This window comes from Periophthalmus magnuspinnatus, chromosome 9 (assembly GCF_009829125.3).
Source record: "Periophthalmus magnuspinnatus isolate fPerMag1 chromosome 9, fPerMag1.2.pri, whole genome shotgun sequence".
Classification (NCBI taxonomy): Eukaryota; Metazoa; Chordata; class Actinopteri; order Gobiiformes; family Gobiidae; genus Periophthalmus; species Periophthalmus magnuspinnatus.
This window is the reverse complement of record NC_047134.1, coordinates 7,979,208-7,999,080: the sequence shown is the minus strand read 5'-3', so window position 1 is coordinate 7,999,080 and position 19,873 is coordinate 7,979,208. Positions and strand designations below refer to the sequence as shown.

At 42.3% G+C, this 19,873-nt stretch overlaps 1 protein-coding gene across 2 annotated transcripts in view; it reads left to right on the top strand.

The window, feature by feature from the left end:
• The window catches only part of LOC117375635 (ankyrin-1), a 41,111-nt gene that overhangs the window by 732 nt on the left and 20,506 nt on the right, over positions 1–19,873 (top strand). For both annotated transcript variants that reach the window (XM_055224463.1, XM_033971936.2), the window contains exons 2-7: positions 12,033–12,134; positions 13,915–14,013; positions 15,258–15,356; positions 15,518–15,616; positions 16,494–16,679; positions 17,873–17,971. In XM_055224463.1, coding sequence (XP_055080438.1) covers positions 12,033–12,134; positions 13,915–14,013; positions 15,258–15,356; positions 15,518–15,616; positions 16,494–16,679; positions 17,873–17,971 — 684 coding nt within the window. The remainder of the gene's footprint in view (positions 1–12,032; positions 12,135–13,914; positions 14,014–15,257; positions 15,357–15,517; positions 15,617–16,493; positions 16,680–17,872; positions 17,972–19,873) is intronic.

Below are 19,873 nucleotides of genomic sequence, written 5' to 3'. Positions count from 1 at the left end.
TCAGATCAGAATTAATTTACTGTATGTATTATTGCTTCAGACATTGTATAGGATTATCTGAGTTTTACATGGCTAGATTGTTATTTTTATTTCACAATGTGTTTTATTATTGCAATATTGTTTCAACTTCTGAAAATTTAACATAATACAACACAACATAATATATGAGCTGAAAATGAAGCTGTGAAGTACTGGCCTCTTGTTCCTCAATAGATACAGTTTGGGAGACTTGGGTAGGTGCAGTGTGTATTAAGTTTATGTTTTAAGTTTAGTTTTACTGGACAAAAAAAAGTCAAAATTAATATTAGTATTAAAGAGGGTGTATTTTTTCTTCTATGGGATGTTAACTGCTAACCCATAACATAGTTAGCTCACCATGTTACCTTTTATTGTTTTGAAAATACAAAACTTGCCAAAAACAATGTATTAACATGTTTTACGAGTTTCACTTTTGTTTTTGACATGGGTCAAAAGTCACTCCCCCTTCACAATGCTGCCAAATTACAATCGGCTTGCATTCCACTAATCAATCTACTGTACATCGCATTAAGTTAATAAAGCTGTAGTGTGCAGTGTTGTATTGTATCATCCTTTTGTGTATTTACGAACAATTGCCTTGTGGGAGCGTGGGTGACGTAGGCTTGTGGGAGGAGCATTGGACAAATCTTATAGCTAACCCGTAAGGAGGGTTAGAATAGTGCCCAAGAGAGCTCACTAGATTACTCAAACATGTATGGATGACATGTAAAACCTGTTCAGGTATGTTTTTAGATGAGGGAACAACATTATAACATGGTGGAAAGCTCCAAAAACTTGATTTTGCATGATACCCCCTTTAAAAAAATAAATAAAAATATTATAGTATCACAAAAAGCATATAAATAGAATTTGTTTTCTCCTTAGGCCAAGGTTAGCCCGAGGCCCTCTCTCTATGATGTGGGATTAGCACCTGTGAGGTTGGGTTGTTTGGAGTGAGCGGGTTGCCATGTTTGAGCTGCAGATTTCCACATGTTGACCAGGATTAGCAGTGCAGAGTAAACCTAGGGTCAGCCATGATTAGCAGGTCAATTAACTTCATTGAGTGGAACAGGCTTAATCTAGAGATCAGTGGTAGGGTAAGATTACTCAAACATGTGAAATTCTCTCTCTCTCTCTCTCTCTCTCTCTCTCTCTCTCTCTCTATCTATCTATCTATCTATCCATCCAGAGCCCCACAAAACTATAGGGGGCTCCAAGCCTGGCTTGCCTCTCTGCAGAATTTGACTTGTCTCTTGACCTGGTGGCATCATCTTCTTGTCCCAGTGGAGATAAATAATTTTAAAGCTATACTGCGGAACATACCAGATATATCAATAACATCTCCACAAAGGCAAACAGACAAGTTACATATAACATCCCTTTAATATTATCCAACTATGCAATACTTCATCAAACTAGGGGCCCCCAAATAGCATTTTGGGTTGGGCCCCCATAAATCAGGAACCTGGCCCCGCTGATTTGTACTTTCTCTTTCACATCTTTTGTTTAGACGAAGAACATTTTCATCACGTCTTTCTATAACCATAAAGACACAGGAGCAGGTGCAAACGGTTTACAGCGCACATTTGTATATGAATATTAATTTGGAGATTAGAATAATGCATTTGGATGCCAGGGCTCATTGTGCTGTCCCATGCACATCTGAACAGGCTTCTGTCCTCCACCGGTTCTTCAGCGTTGCGTGGCGTACCTCGGCGTTCATCTCATTGTCATGGTAACAAAAGCCAGAGGAGAAGCATGACAATCCTATCTCACTCGACCGCACAGAGAAGGGGAGGGTACAAGTGAGGAGGGAGGGGTGAGAAAGTAAACAGTATAGAGAGTGAGAGTAGATTTATTTTAAGACAAATGTTTGAGAAGAGATTGGAGTATGTTTGTATGGTATGTTTGTATGCAGTTACTCTCACCTGTGACTTGAGAGAGTTACTGTGGAAGTTTGGAGTGTATAAAAACAGCACATTTTGACTTGTGTTTCCGTATATATATATATATATATATATATATATATATATATATATATATATATATATATATATATATATATATATGACATAATCTACTGATGGAAAAACATTTAGAAGTCAGTCGAAACGTAATGCTATCCAGCACAGTCCTTTCACGATATCAATCAAAGGTCATTTTAAATATTCTATAAAAATGCCATGACTCACATTCTGTTCTATTGTCATGTATTGTCAATGTAGTAGTCATTAGGGCAAGCTGGTGCTAAAATAACTAAATATGGACAAATGTTTAAAACAGAACTAGACAAAGTCATGCTATAACTACACACTCCAAATGTAATATTATATATCCACTTAATTTGTATTCGGATGCCCGCTTCATGTAACTGTACAGTCTAATTTACATTAGAGCAAGCTGCGCAGACTAGGAGAGCCATTCAACTGTACAGGGTAAGAAACAGCCAGGAAAATGTCAGACGTGTGTTTGGACATGTCCTCACTCATTTTAGATTAGCAACGATGACCTCACCGCAAACATATGTGTTTGTTCACTGTTTTGGTGCGCTTTGTTAAAATTAAAGTGAAAATCACTGCAGTTTCAATGTGTTCATTTGTGCTGCGGAGAGCAAACAACTTGTGAGTATTGCAGTTGCTCATGTTAGAAAATCAAATGGTCAATTTAAATTAGATGTTGCTTTGTCTGTTTCTGCTAAAATAGTTCTTGTATGTATGATAGCCTTTTTATTAGCATTTATAGCTACAAAGTTTTAGTGTTAATGCTGAATTACAAGATGCACCTGAATGCTTCATAGCCCCGATATACACCTATTTGGTTCTTAAACCTGCTGTAGAGTGGGACAATAGTCTAACAGGTTTTGGGGCAAAGACCATTTGAATTTGGTTGTTAAGTGCACTTCGCTCTGTACACATAAGCAAACATAAGGAGTGATGCTATAAGCTTGCCACTCATTATCAGTAAAAATACGCCATAGTTATTAAAATACTCAAAATCCCTCTCCTGCCTTCTCTTAGACACACCCACATTGCTCCCATGAGAGGTTCCCCTCTTTTTCACCCACCCTCTGAACATCACTGCTCGGGCCCTTTAATCACAGATGGAGCCTCCAGGAAGAAAAAAAAAGTCTCCAAGAAAGAAAAATCAATCCTGCGACAAACCCTGGTCAGCAGAACTCAGCCAGAAGCGCTAGTTAAGCACTCTGAGCCATCTCCATATCCGCTCTACTGCATGTACTACAGTCTGTGTACTCACTTTCGCCACAGTCACGCAAATATGCACTGGAACCAATACAAGCACTGCATCAGGGATTTGGACACGTGCGGAGTATGTCTGATTACAGTTCAGAAATGTAATTACTGAAGTAAAAGTACAAGGGAAAATGGTTCACTTTTTTTTTTACTGTAAATAAGAGCAGTGCTCTTGTATTTGAGCAAAATTTTCTTGCCCCAGTATACATACATTATATAAGCAACTCTTGAGGTCAAAATACGTCAGCTATGTACTGTCTGAATCTAATCATTATTAAGTCTTTTATTGTCCGACAATTGCAAAATCACAAGGCCTTATGTGGAAACTCAGAACCTCCAGAATTCAGTCACTGAGCTGCAGAGGCTGCACTAGCACTAATTCACTATTGCAGCATAAATGGTCTATGATGTCCAATGTTTTTGTAAGAATAATGCAAGAATAAATCAGAACTACAAGTGTTATCAGAAAAACTATATTTGATTTGAACATATTTACCTCATATCTGGGAACATAGATAGGTCATGTTTGAAATATAAAATAAGAATTGGACATATAAAGCTAGATATGTCAATGTCCCATTTTAGTTAGTTTGCTATTTTATAGCCCTATTGTTGGTAGAGCATGTTTGGAGTGGCCCAAAGTGCCCCCTGACTTTAAATCTGTCACTGCACACGTAGCATAATAATAGCAGGGGAAGGGGCTGAGTCTTTGGACACTTAGTCATTTATCATATTTAATTTGACCACATCTACATGACCTCTGATGCCATAACTCCACTGGCCCCGCCTACACTGTATTGGATTTTTAATTACTACGATACATTTAATTAACAAGGCCAATACAGAAGATATCCCCATTATATTACTGCATGTTCCATAGTATGGCATTAAATTTATCTCCATTGACACGAGCAGGTCAGATCTGTGTAGATGCAGCCAACTATAAGAATGCATGTCTTTCAATGCAAAATAAAAGCATCTAATGAAATACAAGACAGCGTCGTAACCAGTGAGGCGTAGGGACCAAAGGTGCGAGACTCACGAAGTTTAACAATGTCTTTATTCACACAAAGTGTTCACAGAAGTAATAGTTCATAAATCCACAAGGCCGGGGAACAAGGGTGCTGCATAGCATAGAGTCAATGGTACATAGTTCATAGTCCAGAGTAGCTGGGGAGCGTGGGTGCAATCTCACTGGTGGGACACAAGGCAGTCCCTGGACGGAAGATAGTGTCCAGCGGAGCAGCAAGGGTCCTGAGCAGGGGAGGGCGGGTCGGGCGTGGACAGGTCGGGAGTGGACGGCAAGTGGGAGGCCTTACTCCTGGCACGTGGAGACGTAGGCCCTAGTGATCTTCTCTGGGATACGGGGCTGCAACACCAGTCCTCCCAGAGCCACTGTTTGGCGCTTCCTCTTAGGCCGTACCGGACAGGTGGCCACAAAATGTCCTAGTCCACCACAATAGAGGTACGCCCCCGCTAGGCGGCGCCGCCGTTGACGCTCCTCGGCCGACAGACATGTGCGACCCAGTTGCATGGGCTCCTCCGGGGAAGGGTAGAAAGGCGCATCTTGGGCTGGACTGGCAGATGACGTCCCTCTCTCCGGCCCATCTGCAAACTGTCCTCTAACTGATGGGCCAGTGGGAACAAGGATTCCAGGTCGGGGGGTCCCTCTGGGGGCGGTGCTGCGCAGCGTGTCTCGGTCCAAGTTGGCGAATGATATCTCTCCTTCGCAGCCGGCGACGGGGGGCGAACCACGGTCCGAACAGGGGAAGGACGAGTCTCCCACCGACGCTCCTGTAGCCGATTGTCTATGTGGTTGGCCAGCGTGATCAAAGCCCTAAGGTTGGAGGGCTCATCTCGTGCGGCTAATTTGTCCTTTAACGGGTCATTTAGTCCTCTCGAAAACACAGCCTTAAGCGCACTATCCGACCAGTCAACTTCAGCAGCTAATGCCCAAAATTCAATAGTGAAGTCCGCCACAGACCTGGACCCCTGGGTTAAGCCTAGCAGGCGGGAGGCGGTGTCAGCTTGATAGTGGGGGTGACTAAAAAACAACTTAAACTCATTCAAAAAAGTCTCAAAGTCTGTATTCTCCAAAGCAGAATTAGAAAACTTAGCCTCCGCCCACTGGAGTGCCCTTCCCCTGAGCAGCCCACAGACCTAGCGTATCCTGGCCGCGTCGGACGGAAAACGGGCTTGGCGCTGCTGGAACACAGACAGGCACTGGAAGAGGAAGCCCCGGCAGAGGCCTGGCTGACCTGCATATGGGTCCGGATCGGTGCTCCTCGACTCCGGAGGACAGGGCGGTAGAACAGATCCCGTGGTGGCGGCGGCGGCGGCAGAGGGCAGGTGCGCGAGCAGCATGGTGACCTGGTTCTCCAGCTGCGACACCTGCTGCACGAGGGACTGATTGTGCTCCAACAGGGTCTGGATGGTTTGCTCGTGCTGTCTGAGCACGTCGCCGTGGTGAGTAAACGTCTGTTGAAGGGTAGCGTCAGGTCTAGAGTCTGCTTGGTCCATTTCTGGCCGGAACGTTCTGTCGTAACCAGTGAGGCGTAGGGACCAAAGGTGCGAAACTCACGAAGTTTAACAATGTCTTTATTCACACAAAGTGTTCACAGAAGTAATAGTTCATAAATCCACAACAAGGGTGCTGCATAGCATAGAGTCAGTGGTACATAGTTCATAGTCCAGAGTAGCTGGGGAGCATGGGTGCGGGTCCGTGAGCGTGGAGAAACACAAGTGCACGACAAAAAAGGGGGAACACAAGACCATACCAGGGCAGAGGTGCAGAGGCTGGGGAGATCCGGAGCTGGTTCTCGGGCGGATATCTGAAGCACAGTAAAATGTTCCAATGAGACAAAAGGGAGTACAAAGATCAAAAAGTGCTAAGCGAAACACGCGGACATTCCGGCGCCGAGTGACTGGTCCTGACTCTTCTTATCCACGGCGGGTAGTGTTGATTGTGTTGATGGGAAACAGGTGCGTGCAGGAGAAGTCAGGACTCTGCCCAGCTCCGGAGACAGGCAGGTGAGGGAGGGGGAAGCGAGAACACAAGGACAGCAAAACGGGGATCACGACAGACAGGTATTTTTAATGCCATATTGTGGAACCTTCTAGGTAAAGCAATACATCTCCATGGAGACAAGCTGTAGTCCAGACCAGGGGTGGTACTTGTGTCCCAAACCAGTGTGTTTGATTCAGGTCTAGTCCACAGTGAGAGAGGTGACGCCATCCAGTTTGCTGCAACAGTGCTAACAGAGAGAGAGGGAGGGAAGGGAGAGGGGGAGAGAAAGAGAGCTGGCGTAGACAGAGGGGGGAAGAGGAAAGAGAGAAAGTGGGAAAGAGATGAGAGATTGGGGAGAGAGCGGAGGGAGTTATGAGAGTGGGAAGGGAGTGAGGGAAGATAAAGTGAGAGGAAAGGATGCTGCATGGGGGGGATAAGGTAAGGAGCCTATTGACGTGAAAGAGGAGAGAGAGGGAAGAATGCAATATGACAGAGTGGGGATATCAGAGAGTGAAAAGTCAAGAGAGGTAAGAAAAGGAGGAAAGTGAGAGCTAAAAGGGAGAAAGAGAGTAGTGGAGAAGGCTAGGAGAGACGCAGGGAGAGAGAGGGGGCAGAGGAAGGAGATCTAGGAGAGAGGACACAGGGACACAGGAGATAGAAGGCTAAGAGGGAGAAGACTAGGCGAGAGGAGAATAGAAGGCAGTAGAACTATGAAGGATGAGTCCTTTCTTCAAGTGTGCCTTCAGAGCAGGATGCACAGGTACTGCTAGTGAACAGGGCTGTTGTTTACATTGTGTTGGCTCTTTAATATGTCTGTGATAGTCTTTGTGCCTTTGCTCCTCTGATTAATGCCTCCTCAGAACAGGCCTTTCCCTACACATCAAGTTGAACCCAATACTGTGGCTTAGGAGTTAGTATACGTGCACATATACACCTGCATCGCTATTGATAAGACTGGGATTTCCCAGCATGTGCCCCAAAACCACGGGATAGTTGTATAGTATTTGTGCTTATTGGGATACTAATATGATATCAAAAACAGTGTTGGTTATTAAAAGGAGACATAACTGCTTAGAAACTAAATTATAATCATAATATGAACCAGCCCTAATTATTGCTTATGTAATTGTACATTTTGAAACTGAGCCAAACACTCCCTGCACACCCAAAATATCATGCAAACAGTTCCATCTGATGTGAGTGACTGATTTCTGTGCAGGTTCTGACAAAGAAACATATACAAAAAAAGAACAAACTAATGTGGCAAAGACAAAAATAAAAGAGAATGTTAAAGTAATTTTAAAATATTGTACTTTGTTAAAAAAAATCATTGATCAGATCTGATTATTAGGTTATTATAACCAGTTATTATAACTAGATTATTCTAGTTGTCTGATTTTTACTAGCCACATAAACAAACCACTGATCAAAAGTCAGTTTTGCACAACATAACATTAGTATAATCCTTTTAGCTACTTGGGTTAAACCTGTTTTGAGCAATGGGTGACCACAGCACCCATTGCCCCTTGAGCCAGGACATGGGTGAGGAGTATCTAGCTGGAGGTATGGGGGGACCGGCGCACTTTCAGGGTTACCTACCAACGTTACCTATACACAGCAGAATGTGCAAGGCCTCATATGGTCCAGGAATCTAACCACCAACCTGCAGATAAACCTGGGGATAATCTAGCACAGAGCTATCTTCTCAGTTGTAGGGCGTGGTCTTATCTCCTCCACACAGAGCTTCTCAGCTCCTCCATGTTTGTCACTTTTTCATGGGGCCTCCGTGTAAGGCATCAGGTTTAGTCTTGTCATTACAACTCATAAGGCATTCACTGTAATGAATTCAAACTTTGATGCTGGCAGCTATTGCTAATATTGTTTACTCTGATTCACTCCTTATGGCTGTATTTTTGTTTTTATTTGTGGACTTTATTGTCCCCATAGTAAAATGTGCCTTCTGTATTTAACCCAACCTGACACTTTTTCCTCAGGGCAACCTATCAGGACCCACCTTGAGATCTTGAGCTAAGATCTTAGTCAGGAGTACCCAGGTCGACACTTAACATGCATGTAGTGTCTGTGCTTGTTTGATCTTATTGGATCTCTGAAGCTAAGCAGGACAGGGCCTGGTTAGTATGAATGAATGAATGAATATTGTTTATTTGAGCATAATAAAAACAAACAAAAACAAAACAGTGTACACCCAGATCCCAAGTTTGTGCTCAAAAGGAGTAAGCCGAAGTAAAATACTTGTGTGCGCTTACCCCCCATATATAACTAAATAACACCATTTAGATTACATTGCAGTGGCAAACCTTCACCAAACCTTCACCATCTGTGCGTGTGTATGTGTGTGTGTATGTATGTAGTGTGTATGTGTACAACATCCATACACATGCCCACACACACCGGGTGTGCATGTGCATGTGTATGCAAGTAAAGTGTATGTGTGTATCATTCAAACACATGCACATACACACCGGGTGTGCATGTGCATGCATGTAATGTGTGCGCCTAATGTGTACGTAGAGTAAAGACTCGCTAAATTACAGTTCATACAAAGTACTGGGATGTGAGACTGCTGGGAATACCAGGTGCCACAGCAATAGCTTGAAGTGCATGCTACTGTTGTGTCCATAGGCAAGAAACTTGACTAACCTTACCGTGTATGATTATGGTGTGTGAGTGGGCATACAGTGACATCTTTGCAACCACTCTGCCTCAGGGTAGTTATGGGTGCGGAAGTATCTTATCATCACAGTTCGGAAATAATGAATAATGCATGAAATTTTGAGCATCTGGATAAGTCCTAAAAGTCCTAATTATGCCTCGGATTGATGGGAAAAAACAAAGAACCACGAAGAAACCCATAAAAATGGGAAGAACATGCAAACTCCACAGGCTTCAGAATCAAACCTAAGAGCTTCAGAATCAAACCTAGGAAACATAACAGGTGAGGTGAGCATCCTCGCCTCGCCTGTTGTGAGGCGAGGATGCTAAACCCACTCCCCATTCCATCCAAATACAACAGTATAAGCATACAACTGTGACAAACTGTCTCTAAACTATCTCTTTTAGAGATTTCTTAATAAAGAATATCTGTGGTCAGCTCCAGGGACCACACACACAGTGGCCAGTTGTGCTCCCATGTTGAGTGTGTGCAGAGCATCAGCTGTGTTTGCTCGACCTTCATTACAGCCCTCTGTGTGTGAACATGTGTGATGGATTAGACTCTTTCCCCTTTCCCTATCTCTCTGTTCCTATATTTCCTCTCTTCCCTTATTCACTCTCTTTATCCTTCTTCTCTCCTCCTTTCACTCTCATCCACTCTTCCCTATTCTTTTCTCTATTCTACTCCTCTTCTTTCTCCCCTCCTCCCTTTCTCTCTCTCCTCTCGCTCCCCTCTCCTCTCTTCCTTGCCCTCGTCTTCTATCACCTTCCTCCTCTTGTTTTGTCTCTTCTCTCTCCCCCTCCTCTTTGTCCCCCCTTTCTGCACCCTCTTCTTCCTTTTCACTCTCCATTCTGTCCTACCTTCCCCTCTCTCCATCCCTGTCCTCTCTCTACCTTTTTCTCTCTTTTCCCCACACCATCCTCTCTTTTCACTTCCTTCCTCCCTCTTTCTCCTCTTAACTCCCCTAATCTTGCTCTTCTCTCCTCCTCTCATTCCTCTTCTCTCTCCTATATCCCTCCTCTTGCCCCCCTTTTCACCCCCTCTCTATCTTCTTGCTTCTCTCCTCCTCTCATTCCTCTTCCTTTCACCTCTCTCTCCTCTTATCTTCCTTTCTCTCCATATTCTTTCTCTCGCCCTCTCTTCACTCTCTCTCCTCCTTCCTATACCCTCTCCTGCTCCCCTATTTACCCCCTGTCCGTCCTATCTTTTCTTCCTCTTCCCCTCCCCTTTCACTCTTTCTATGACCCTCTCTTCTTCTCTGTCATAAAACCTCCTAACCCTTCTCTTTTCTCTTTCCTCTCTTCTTCTCTCACTTGCTTCTCTCACCTCCCCTCTCTGAACCATCCCTCTCTCCCCCTTTCCTCCTTCTATTCCTTGTCTTTCTCTCTCTCTCTCTCTTCCCTTCTCACTCTCTGCTGCCTCTTTTCTCTTTGCTCTCTTCTCCTATTTCGTCCTCTCTCACCTCTCTTTACCTCTTATTCTTTCTTTCCCCCTTTCCCTCTCTGTCCTGATTTTTCTGTCTCCTCTCCCTCTGTTTCTCTTCTCCTTTCCTCTCCACTCTTACCTTTTCACCTCTTATTTTTCTCTCTCTCTTTCCTCCTCTTCCCCCTGTTCACTCCCCCCCCCCCGCATTCTCTCTCTCTTATTCTGTTCTCTCTTCCCACTCTCTCTCTTATCCCATCTTTTTCCCCTTTTCACCTCCTATTATTTTTTTCTCTCTCCTCCCCTTGTTCACCCTGCCCCTTTCTGTCTCTGTCTCAGTATCCCTGGTATCATGTGGTCCTGCTTGGTCTCTGTGTGTCATTTGTTGCCAGGTCTCTGCACTGGCATGCGTTCAGCCCTGTCGCTCCCCTTTTCCTTAAAATAAATAAATAAATAAAAGGTGTTCCTGTCACAACAAAAGTATCTCCACTCGCACACGCACACACACACACACATACACACACACACACTCACACAGTCCCGGAGACTTCCAGTCCCTCTCCATTTGCTGTAACCCAGGAAAAGCACTCGCACTGATGCTCGGAGCGGTGGATTTAGGTCTCAGAGGTAGATGGACATGTAGAGAGGAGAGAGGGAGAGAAGAGAGCAGGAGGAGCAGAGGACGAGTGCCAGGATGGTTTTGGAGAGCTAAACACTATGTGGACGGGGGTCCACAACCTGCTTGTCTCCATGGAGCTGTTAATGCTTTGTTCAGAAAAATCTGCATTTCAACTGTGAGCAAGGTCATCAGATCCAACCTGTGACTTGGCTTGGTATTATCGGCTGCTTGTTTTCACAGAGATATGAGTGAGGAATATTCTAAACAAAGAAATAACTTCTCCATGTATACAAGCTATGTAACTCGAAAAGTTACATAGTGCATTTTTAAAGCTTTGTGGTTGATGCACTAGTACAAAAAGTCAAAATTCAACAAAAATCACTGGTAATGCCCATCACTAACACAAACAATAGTGAAATTTACAATTAGAAAATGTCTATGCTGCAGAATGAACTATGCTGACAAAAGTAATTTGAGAAATAATACTTTTTTCATTGCAAAGTGACTTGTTTTGTGGTTGTGGGACACGTGCATACTGTTGTATCCTTGGGCATGACATTTTCCATAATTGCCTCATATTGGTCATTTTCTGACAGACTTGTCATAGCTTACCCTTTGTTTACCTTTTTTTACATTGACCACAGAACAGCTATGGCAGCTTTGTAGGGACACAAAATACTGCTTGTGAATTTGTCCCTGGTGCTCAGTTTTCTTGAGGTGTAGGCCAATATTGTCTTGAATATTTTGGGATCATTTGTGTTACATATTAGCTATAAAATCATTATTAGCTATAAAACCTTTGTATTCTTTGTACCCTCCTTAGGTCATTATCTCACTTGCCGGGTCAAATGTCCAGACCTAGACAACTTTTGGACATTTTGGTCAAATTGGTGGTCCAAATTTGACAGGAACTGGACAGACTGTTCCCGCTATTATAATTTAGATATGTTTAACATTTTTAACTGTGCTGTTTGTCCCTCCCTGTCCCTTTATTTGTCCCCTTGTCCCCTGTCCTCTGTCCATCTGTTCCCACACCCACAGGCAGATGCTGGGAACAGTTTTCTCAGAGCGGCCCGATCGGGAAACCTGGAGAAGGCTCTGGATCACATCAAGAATGGCATAGACATAAACACAGCCAATCAGGTGAGAACAGGAATTGATAGCTGATATATTATATCAAATATATATATATATATATATATATATATATATATATATATATATATATATATATATATATATATATATATATATATATATATATATATATATATATATATATATATATATATATATATATATATATATATATATATATATATTTATGGATGTTTGCATGTAACGTGTTGAGCATGTACATGTGGCACTGAAACCCTGAGTATATAATATTGTGGTGGTTTAATGGTGCAATATTGTAGTGTTTATAAATTGTGTTGGTAGTATAGACAAAATTCCAAATAATAAAACATGAGAGAAAATATACTGATGCTAAATTAGATCCAAAACCTTCCCATGTGTTTAGGAGAGCTCCAGTGTGCAGAAGCAGTAGTGCTTCTCCAATCTCCACCTCCATCTTATCTCATGTAGTGTGCCCTTGCAACGGGCCATAGTGATAAACAATGAGATTAGGAACATAAAATGACCAGCAGAGTGTATTACTTTTCGCTAATCATCCTTACCATAAATACTAAAAAGTTCAAAGAAATATTGCAAATCAAAGTCTTCTTGTAAAGGAACTGAATAGGTGCGAATGGGTCGGACTAAGAGAGATATTTAGTAATTTATAATTACAGCTTATACTTAGCTGTAATTGCTGTAGCGTTAATTGCTAATAAAAGCAGCTAACATACACAACTACACTTTTACCAATACAGAAAATTGAGAACTCACTTTCTTTGACCATTTCATTTAAAAGAATTCTTGGAAATATGTTGCTTAGTTGTCATTGCTCTTTGCAGTGTAAATAAACATATCAAAGCTTTAGATGTTATTAGTTTCACTTTAACTTAGTGCTTAGGTGCTCAATGTGCAAAGTTGCATGTGCTGAGATATATTAAAAACTCAAGTGTAAAATTTAACTGTCAACTTAACACCATACCCAGATACTTTTCCTGTACAGGTTTACATCAGCAGTTGTTGCTCCTAAAATTATTTTAAAATTCAATTACAATTCATATTAACTATGATATCCTCAAGTATTATTTAAGTGTAAAAATTGCATGTGTTCTCCAGCACCTGTGTTCTTACTGTGATACCAGTGGCTTGTTTTCCAGCATGTCCCGCCTTCTAACCATGCTCTACTCCAACCCCCACTCTATTCTCTAAGCCCCCACCTTTTCCTCAACGGGTCTTTTCCTCTACCGCATATAAGTCTCTCTTCACATGTCCGTCCCTCTACCTCATAGAAGCTCCACCCTCTCCTCACATGTCCCTTCCTCCACTGCATATAAGCCCCACCTTCTCCTCACATGTCCTACCCCATACCTCTCACGAGCCCCACCTACTTCTCACCTCTATCCTCATCCTCACTAGCCCCACCCTCTTTTCACATGTCCCTTCCCCTCCTCAAACGCCCCTCCCTCTCCACAGTGCAGTGATGGCGCGCTGTGGTCTCTCCGCTCAGAGGAATCATGTCACAGATGTGGTAAAGGTCCAACCTCACATGTCCTGTGGGCTGTAGAGGGCTGTGTGAGGTCGGACCTATCCCACACGCCTCATATTCTTCCGGGACCAGAGACCAGTGGCGCACGCCATCCCCTGCCCCTCCCTCTCTCCATGTGCATGCTCTGTGGCTCTGTAAGTATGGACCCCTCTGTAACATGTGATGTCCTGATGGCATGTGTCCTCCTCACCATCACATGTGGGTGTGTATAAGAGGTTAGCAGGAGGTGGTTGCTTTTCTAGCTTTGTGTGCTTTCCTCAGAATGGGCTGAATGGGCTGCACTTGGCCTCCAAAGAAGGTCACGTGAAGATGGTGCTGGAGCTGCTGCACAATGGGATCACCCTGGAGACCACCACCAAGGTGAGAGCTTCATGCAGACATTAATGTAAATTATAAACCAGCATAATGTTGTAGAATAAATTGTAGTAACCCAAGAGTTCAAGAGAAGAGATATGAAGCTGCACTTCTAATGCAGGAGACATTTATTTCCCATCAGTGCAGGACCCAGCACCCGGAGATATGAGCCTTCAAGATATTATGATAGTGTTTTCAATTTGGTCCAGTGCTGTCCAGTCTGCCTCTGCTTCTGATTTAGGGAGTATTATACCTCTGATGTAAACCAAGGTACCCTCTTTGAGCATATTTCATTATAAGTGTTGTTATGCTATAAAAACTACATACACAAGATACATTCTTAGTGTGAGCGAGGTCACCTCTCTTCGGATATGACCTATAACATGGCCTGGTGGTGTCAAATGCTTTTTCTCAATGGACATAAATACACTGCCTGGCTAAAAAAAAAATTATGTCCATCCAGTGTTGCAATTTTTCACCAAGATCTTGCATTGATGATGGTAGAGTCTGGCCGCTATGCAAGATCAATGGGGTTAAAGTCTATAGTGGCTCTATAGTGGCCAATCTGTGTGTAAAAATGATGTCTCATGCTCCCTGACCCACTCTTTCACAATTTGAGCCCGATGAATCCTGGCATAGTCATCTTGGCATATGCCCTTGCCATCAGGGAAGAAAAAATCAATTGATGGAATAACCTGGTCATTCAGTGTTTTCAGGTAGTCAGCTGATCTAATTTTTTTGAGCACATTGTTGCTGAACCTAGACCTGACTCGTACCTACAGGCTCGTATGTATTTGCTTAGTTTTTTTGTTTGGTTTTTTTTTGGCCAGACAGTGTATGTTTAATGCCATACTGTGGAACAGTCTAGGCAAAGCAATCTCAATCAGATGATGGACCCTCCACTAGAAAAGCTACATATTGCACCTTTAATACTTATTATACACCCCACTGAAAGTGATGTTTTCAGTGGTAGAGTGAGTCAGCTGTTTGTCCACCAATCAGAGGGTAGCTGGTGTTCACTGTTGTTGTGTGTTTGGACAAGATACCTCATCATATTACATTTACATCTTGTTATAGCAACCTTGGAACTGTAGTGCTACTGTCAAGGAAGTAATCAGACTTCTGGCTTAGATGCTGTCCTCTTAACTTGACTGTTACAAACAACAGTTACAAGGAACAAAATAAAATCATAAAAACAATCCCAAATAAGTATCTTTCCTCTGATCTTTGTGTGTATTTGGTGTTCATAGAAGGGGAACACGGCCCTGCACATTGCAGCTCTGGCGGGACAGGAGCAGGTAGTCACTGAGCTGGTCAACTACGGTGCCAACGTCAATGCCCAGTCTCAGGTTTGAGCTCTCATATGTCCCCTATAGTCTTCCGCTACATCACTGTGTCTGTACTGTGTCCCATCGCTGTGCATCCTCTTTTCTCTGTGCTTGTGTGCTGTGCCCTCTGCGCTCTCTCCTGCTGGGGGCCCTGTCTGCCTGTCTGCTGTGTCTGAAAACAGAAGGGCTTCACGCCTCTCTACATGGCTGCTCAGGAGAACCATCTGGAGGTGGTGAAGTTTCTGCTAGAGAATGGAGCCAATCAGAGCATTCCAACCGAGGTATTGCCATGTCCACTGCCCATCCACGCTAGTGTTTTTCACAGTCATAATTAGTATCATGTAAATGCATAAATGTTCTTGTAAATGGGAATACCTTTAAAAAAGTATATATTTGAGGGCATGTATCTATACTTTATACTCTACATCTCTCAAATGGACAAAAATTTCAAAGAACTTTATTTTTTGGTTTGAGACCACCTGAAATGGCTCAGGGGTTAGCTTTAGTATGTTCATAGTTTCACTGTCAGGGTTAGGATTTTGGCCAAACCAACATATAGAAAAGTAAACATAACTAGGGATGTCAAAATAGAAAAAAGCAGTTCAATGATATCGATACAGCTGATGTCATGATTGGGCCATTAATTGTACTAACATTATTCACAGGCTGATGTAGGTCCAGAAATTCTCATACATTTTGAACTTTAATGACACTTACATAACACAATTTGATTCATTTTGTATGGTCAATTGTGTTTTGACGGGGAAAACGCTATTCTCAGCTACTTCAGGTACTGGTAAATGTTGGGTAGTACTGATATCAGACTGAAAAAGATAGATCAGTACATCCCTTCAACATATACGTATACAAAATCTAATATATATCTAAATCTTTATTAAATAATTTTACCTTTTTGCTTGGAAGCAGACTTTTAAATGGATACACTACTTAAAATAAATAACCAAATAAATAAATCATATACTTTTATTTTTACTTGTCATATTTTTTTGGTATTTTTTTGTTTGAAAGCTTGCTCATTTTTGATATCTTTACCCTGTGTGCCAGAAGTAGTGTGCTATTGTGTACAAAGGCAGTAGAGTAGTGGTCATTCTAAAGCCTGTTCAGTCTGTGTGCTGACCCATGTGTGATCTGGCCCAGGATGGCTTCACTCCCTTGGCTGTGGCACTGCAGCAGGGGCATGAGAACGTGGTGGCTCTTCTCATAAACTATGGCACCAAAGGCAAAGTGCGACTGCCCGCTCTGCACATCGCGGCACGCAATGATGACACACGCACTGCTGCTGTCCTGCTACAGAACGACCCCAACCCAGATGTTCTCAGCAAGGTACAGATGCAGAGGGGAGGGGTCAAGTGGTCAGAGGTGAGGTTTAATGTTTCATGGAGTAGTGTCCTTTTGGGGGGTTTGGGAAGTTTTACAAGAATAACAGTGTTAATGTGGAACGGCTTAAAGGGTCCATGTTATGCTATTTTCTTATCTATGTTGTAAGGTTAGGGTTAGGGATGTTTTCTCAAGAAAAACACACCTGGAGTTGTGTTTTGTTTCACACATGTTTAACACACAAACTCTGTATATTTAGTAGTATGTGGTAATAGTACAATCATTCAGCCCTGACATTGCCAATCTCTACTGAACAAAACGTAAAAAGAGCTGTTAACTTAAAACCTATCACTTCATGACATCAATAGTTGGAACAGAGCATTTTGAGCTATGGAGATTTAGACAGGCATAATAAATGGTTACTCAAGCATGTGTGAAAGAAACAAAATGCCGCTCCAGGTATGTTTTTGAAGAGGTAACATTTTAGGACCTTTAAATAGCCCTGTAGACAACATATAGACCCACTAGAAAGGGCATGTTTGGACACAGAAAACTCACAAGAATCTATCTGGCTAGGCTCTTGCTGCTGCGATCAGGTCCAAGCTAACACTGGTTCAGACCAATCACAGGGCAGCATTGTGGTTTAAGGCGGAGCCAAAGGTGAAGTTCCCAAAAGAACCAAACAAATATGGCAACATCAATGGATGCATTTCCCCCTATTTTAGCAGAAATAGACTTTTTTTTTTTTTTTTAATATAACTAGGGATGTAACAATATGCAAATCTTACAGTATGATATTGTCACAATATTCATTTCATGGTACAATATTTATTGCGATATTCTGAAGATGCGAACAGAATTGAAGAAATGCTACTTTTTCCTTTTAAAAAGCCTTGACAAACCTTTGGTGCTATATCCCAAAGAACTGAGATACAAAAGTTCTTTATAAGTAATTTCTTCATATTGTCTCATTGAAATGGAACAAATGATCATGGTCTATGTAGTTTCCTTTTTTTTATCCACTCTCTTTTTTAGCTACTGTATTTAAGCAAAGGCAAAATCGTGACAGCCCACAATATTATTGTGAGACTTTTGATGATACGGTATCACAATATTTCAGTTATTGTTACATCCCTATATATAACCCTTGAAATGTAACACATTTCTTTAGCTTGACATGTGTAACTTGTGTGTTGCAGACGGGCTTCACTCCTCTGCACATCGCTGCTCACTACGAAAACCTAAACGTGGCCCAGCTGCTGCTCAACAGAGGAGCCAATGTCAACTTCACCCCAAAGGTACCTCTCGCTCCCTCATATGACCAAAGGTACCTCTCGCTCCCTTATATGACTAGAGGTACCCCTCACTCCTTCCTATGACCGAAGGTACCCATCACTTCCTCATATGACCAAAGGCACCACTCACTCCCTCATATGACCAAAGGTACCACTGATTCCCTCATATGACATAAGGTACTACTCACTCCCTCATATGTCAAAGGCAGGGCAGGCCCTTGACTTTAGGGGGCCCTAAGCAGAATTTGCCTTGGGGGCCCTCACCACATCAGCAACACAAATCCCACATTGCATCTTGATACTGCACAGATCTCTACAGATTACAGGCTGTATAAATAACACACCATAGACATCAAGAATCTTAAGTCAGACACAGTACCGGTATCAAAATAGGTCGTGCATTATAATGTGTCCCTATTGGCTAAAGTGAGAATATACGTACAGGCTGTAAAAGCTATATGATAGAAACAGCTGTTTAGACTAAATCAGTTTTAACATAAGACCCGCTTAATATACTTTTTCCTTTATATATTTATGTTTGATATGATAAACACTGCCAAGAGTAAGTGACTGAAGTCAGTCAGTTGTTGATAGATTAGTGTAATTAGCATAATTTAATACAATATTGGCTATAACATTAAGTCAAACTGTGTTGACATCACAAAAAGCATTAGGCTATGTGTTGTATTGTATTTATTTATATTAATAAATTACTAATCTGTACATAAATTGTGTACACAAATTACTTACGTAATAAGTTATTATCACCAGGCATTACCAGCTTCAGCATCTTCAGCAGCATCTTGAGATGGGATGTCACTTCAGCTCCAATGGCAAAGAACTTGTCTAAAGAGCCTTTGCAGAAAAAACACAGTCAGACTAAATGTAAATCCAAATCCCTGAATAATGACAATAATGATGAAATGAAATAATTTTAGGCTTTATCACAGGCACTCTGCCGTTATTTGTGACTATTACATTATTTATTTATTTTTAGCTCTCATATAACATATAACAATAAAAAGGACACAGTTTATACAAAAATAAAATAAAATAAAAACAGGTGCAGGAAGACATAAAAACATAAAAAGTGAATTCAAACATGGATTAAAATTCAATAAAATAATGAATCTGCATTAATTTTCTGGGCATGTCCCACCGGGAGGAGGCCCCGGGGAAGACCCAGGACATGCTGGAGGGACTATGTCTCTCGGCTGGCCTGGGAACGCCTTGGGGTCCCACCGGAGGAGCTGGAGGACGTGTCCGGGGTGAGGGAAGTCTGGGAGTCCCTGCTTAGACTGCTGCCCCTGCGACCCAGCCCCGGATGAGCGGAAGAAAATGGATGGATGGATGGCATTAATTTTAAGTAAAATGTGAAATGTTTAGGGATAGGGATTATAATTATATAATAGTTATATATAGTTTATAAATGGCATTGAATAAGACTTACTAACCATGGCTTTATTATGCTGCTCAGGTCTTCTACAAATGTGAAAGACCGGCTTCCCGTTAGCTCCATGCCCAGGCTCTCTCAATAATTTAGCCGAGCAATGTAGCACCAAACACCACAGCGACAGTGAGACACACTGACAGCAATGTGGGCCTTAGCCTGGATTTAATGTTAAGAGATGCACAACAGCAGATTTGACGCTAACTGGCTAACACAATATACTACACACACACATAATTTACTGGCAGGAAACACGATCATGAAAGTGTTATGTTTCATAACAACATATGACTTTCACTACAGGGAAGAAGACTGTGCGGTCGGTCACAAACACAGCAACACCACCTTGCGCTGGGCCTGGGCTGGGCCCCGCGCAAGGTGGTGTTTCTTCTCTTCCTTTTACGCTTCTCCGCATCCGACGGGTAGCTACGTTTTGACATGATGAAGATGATGAA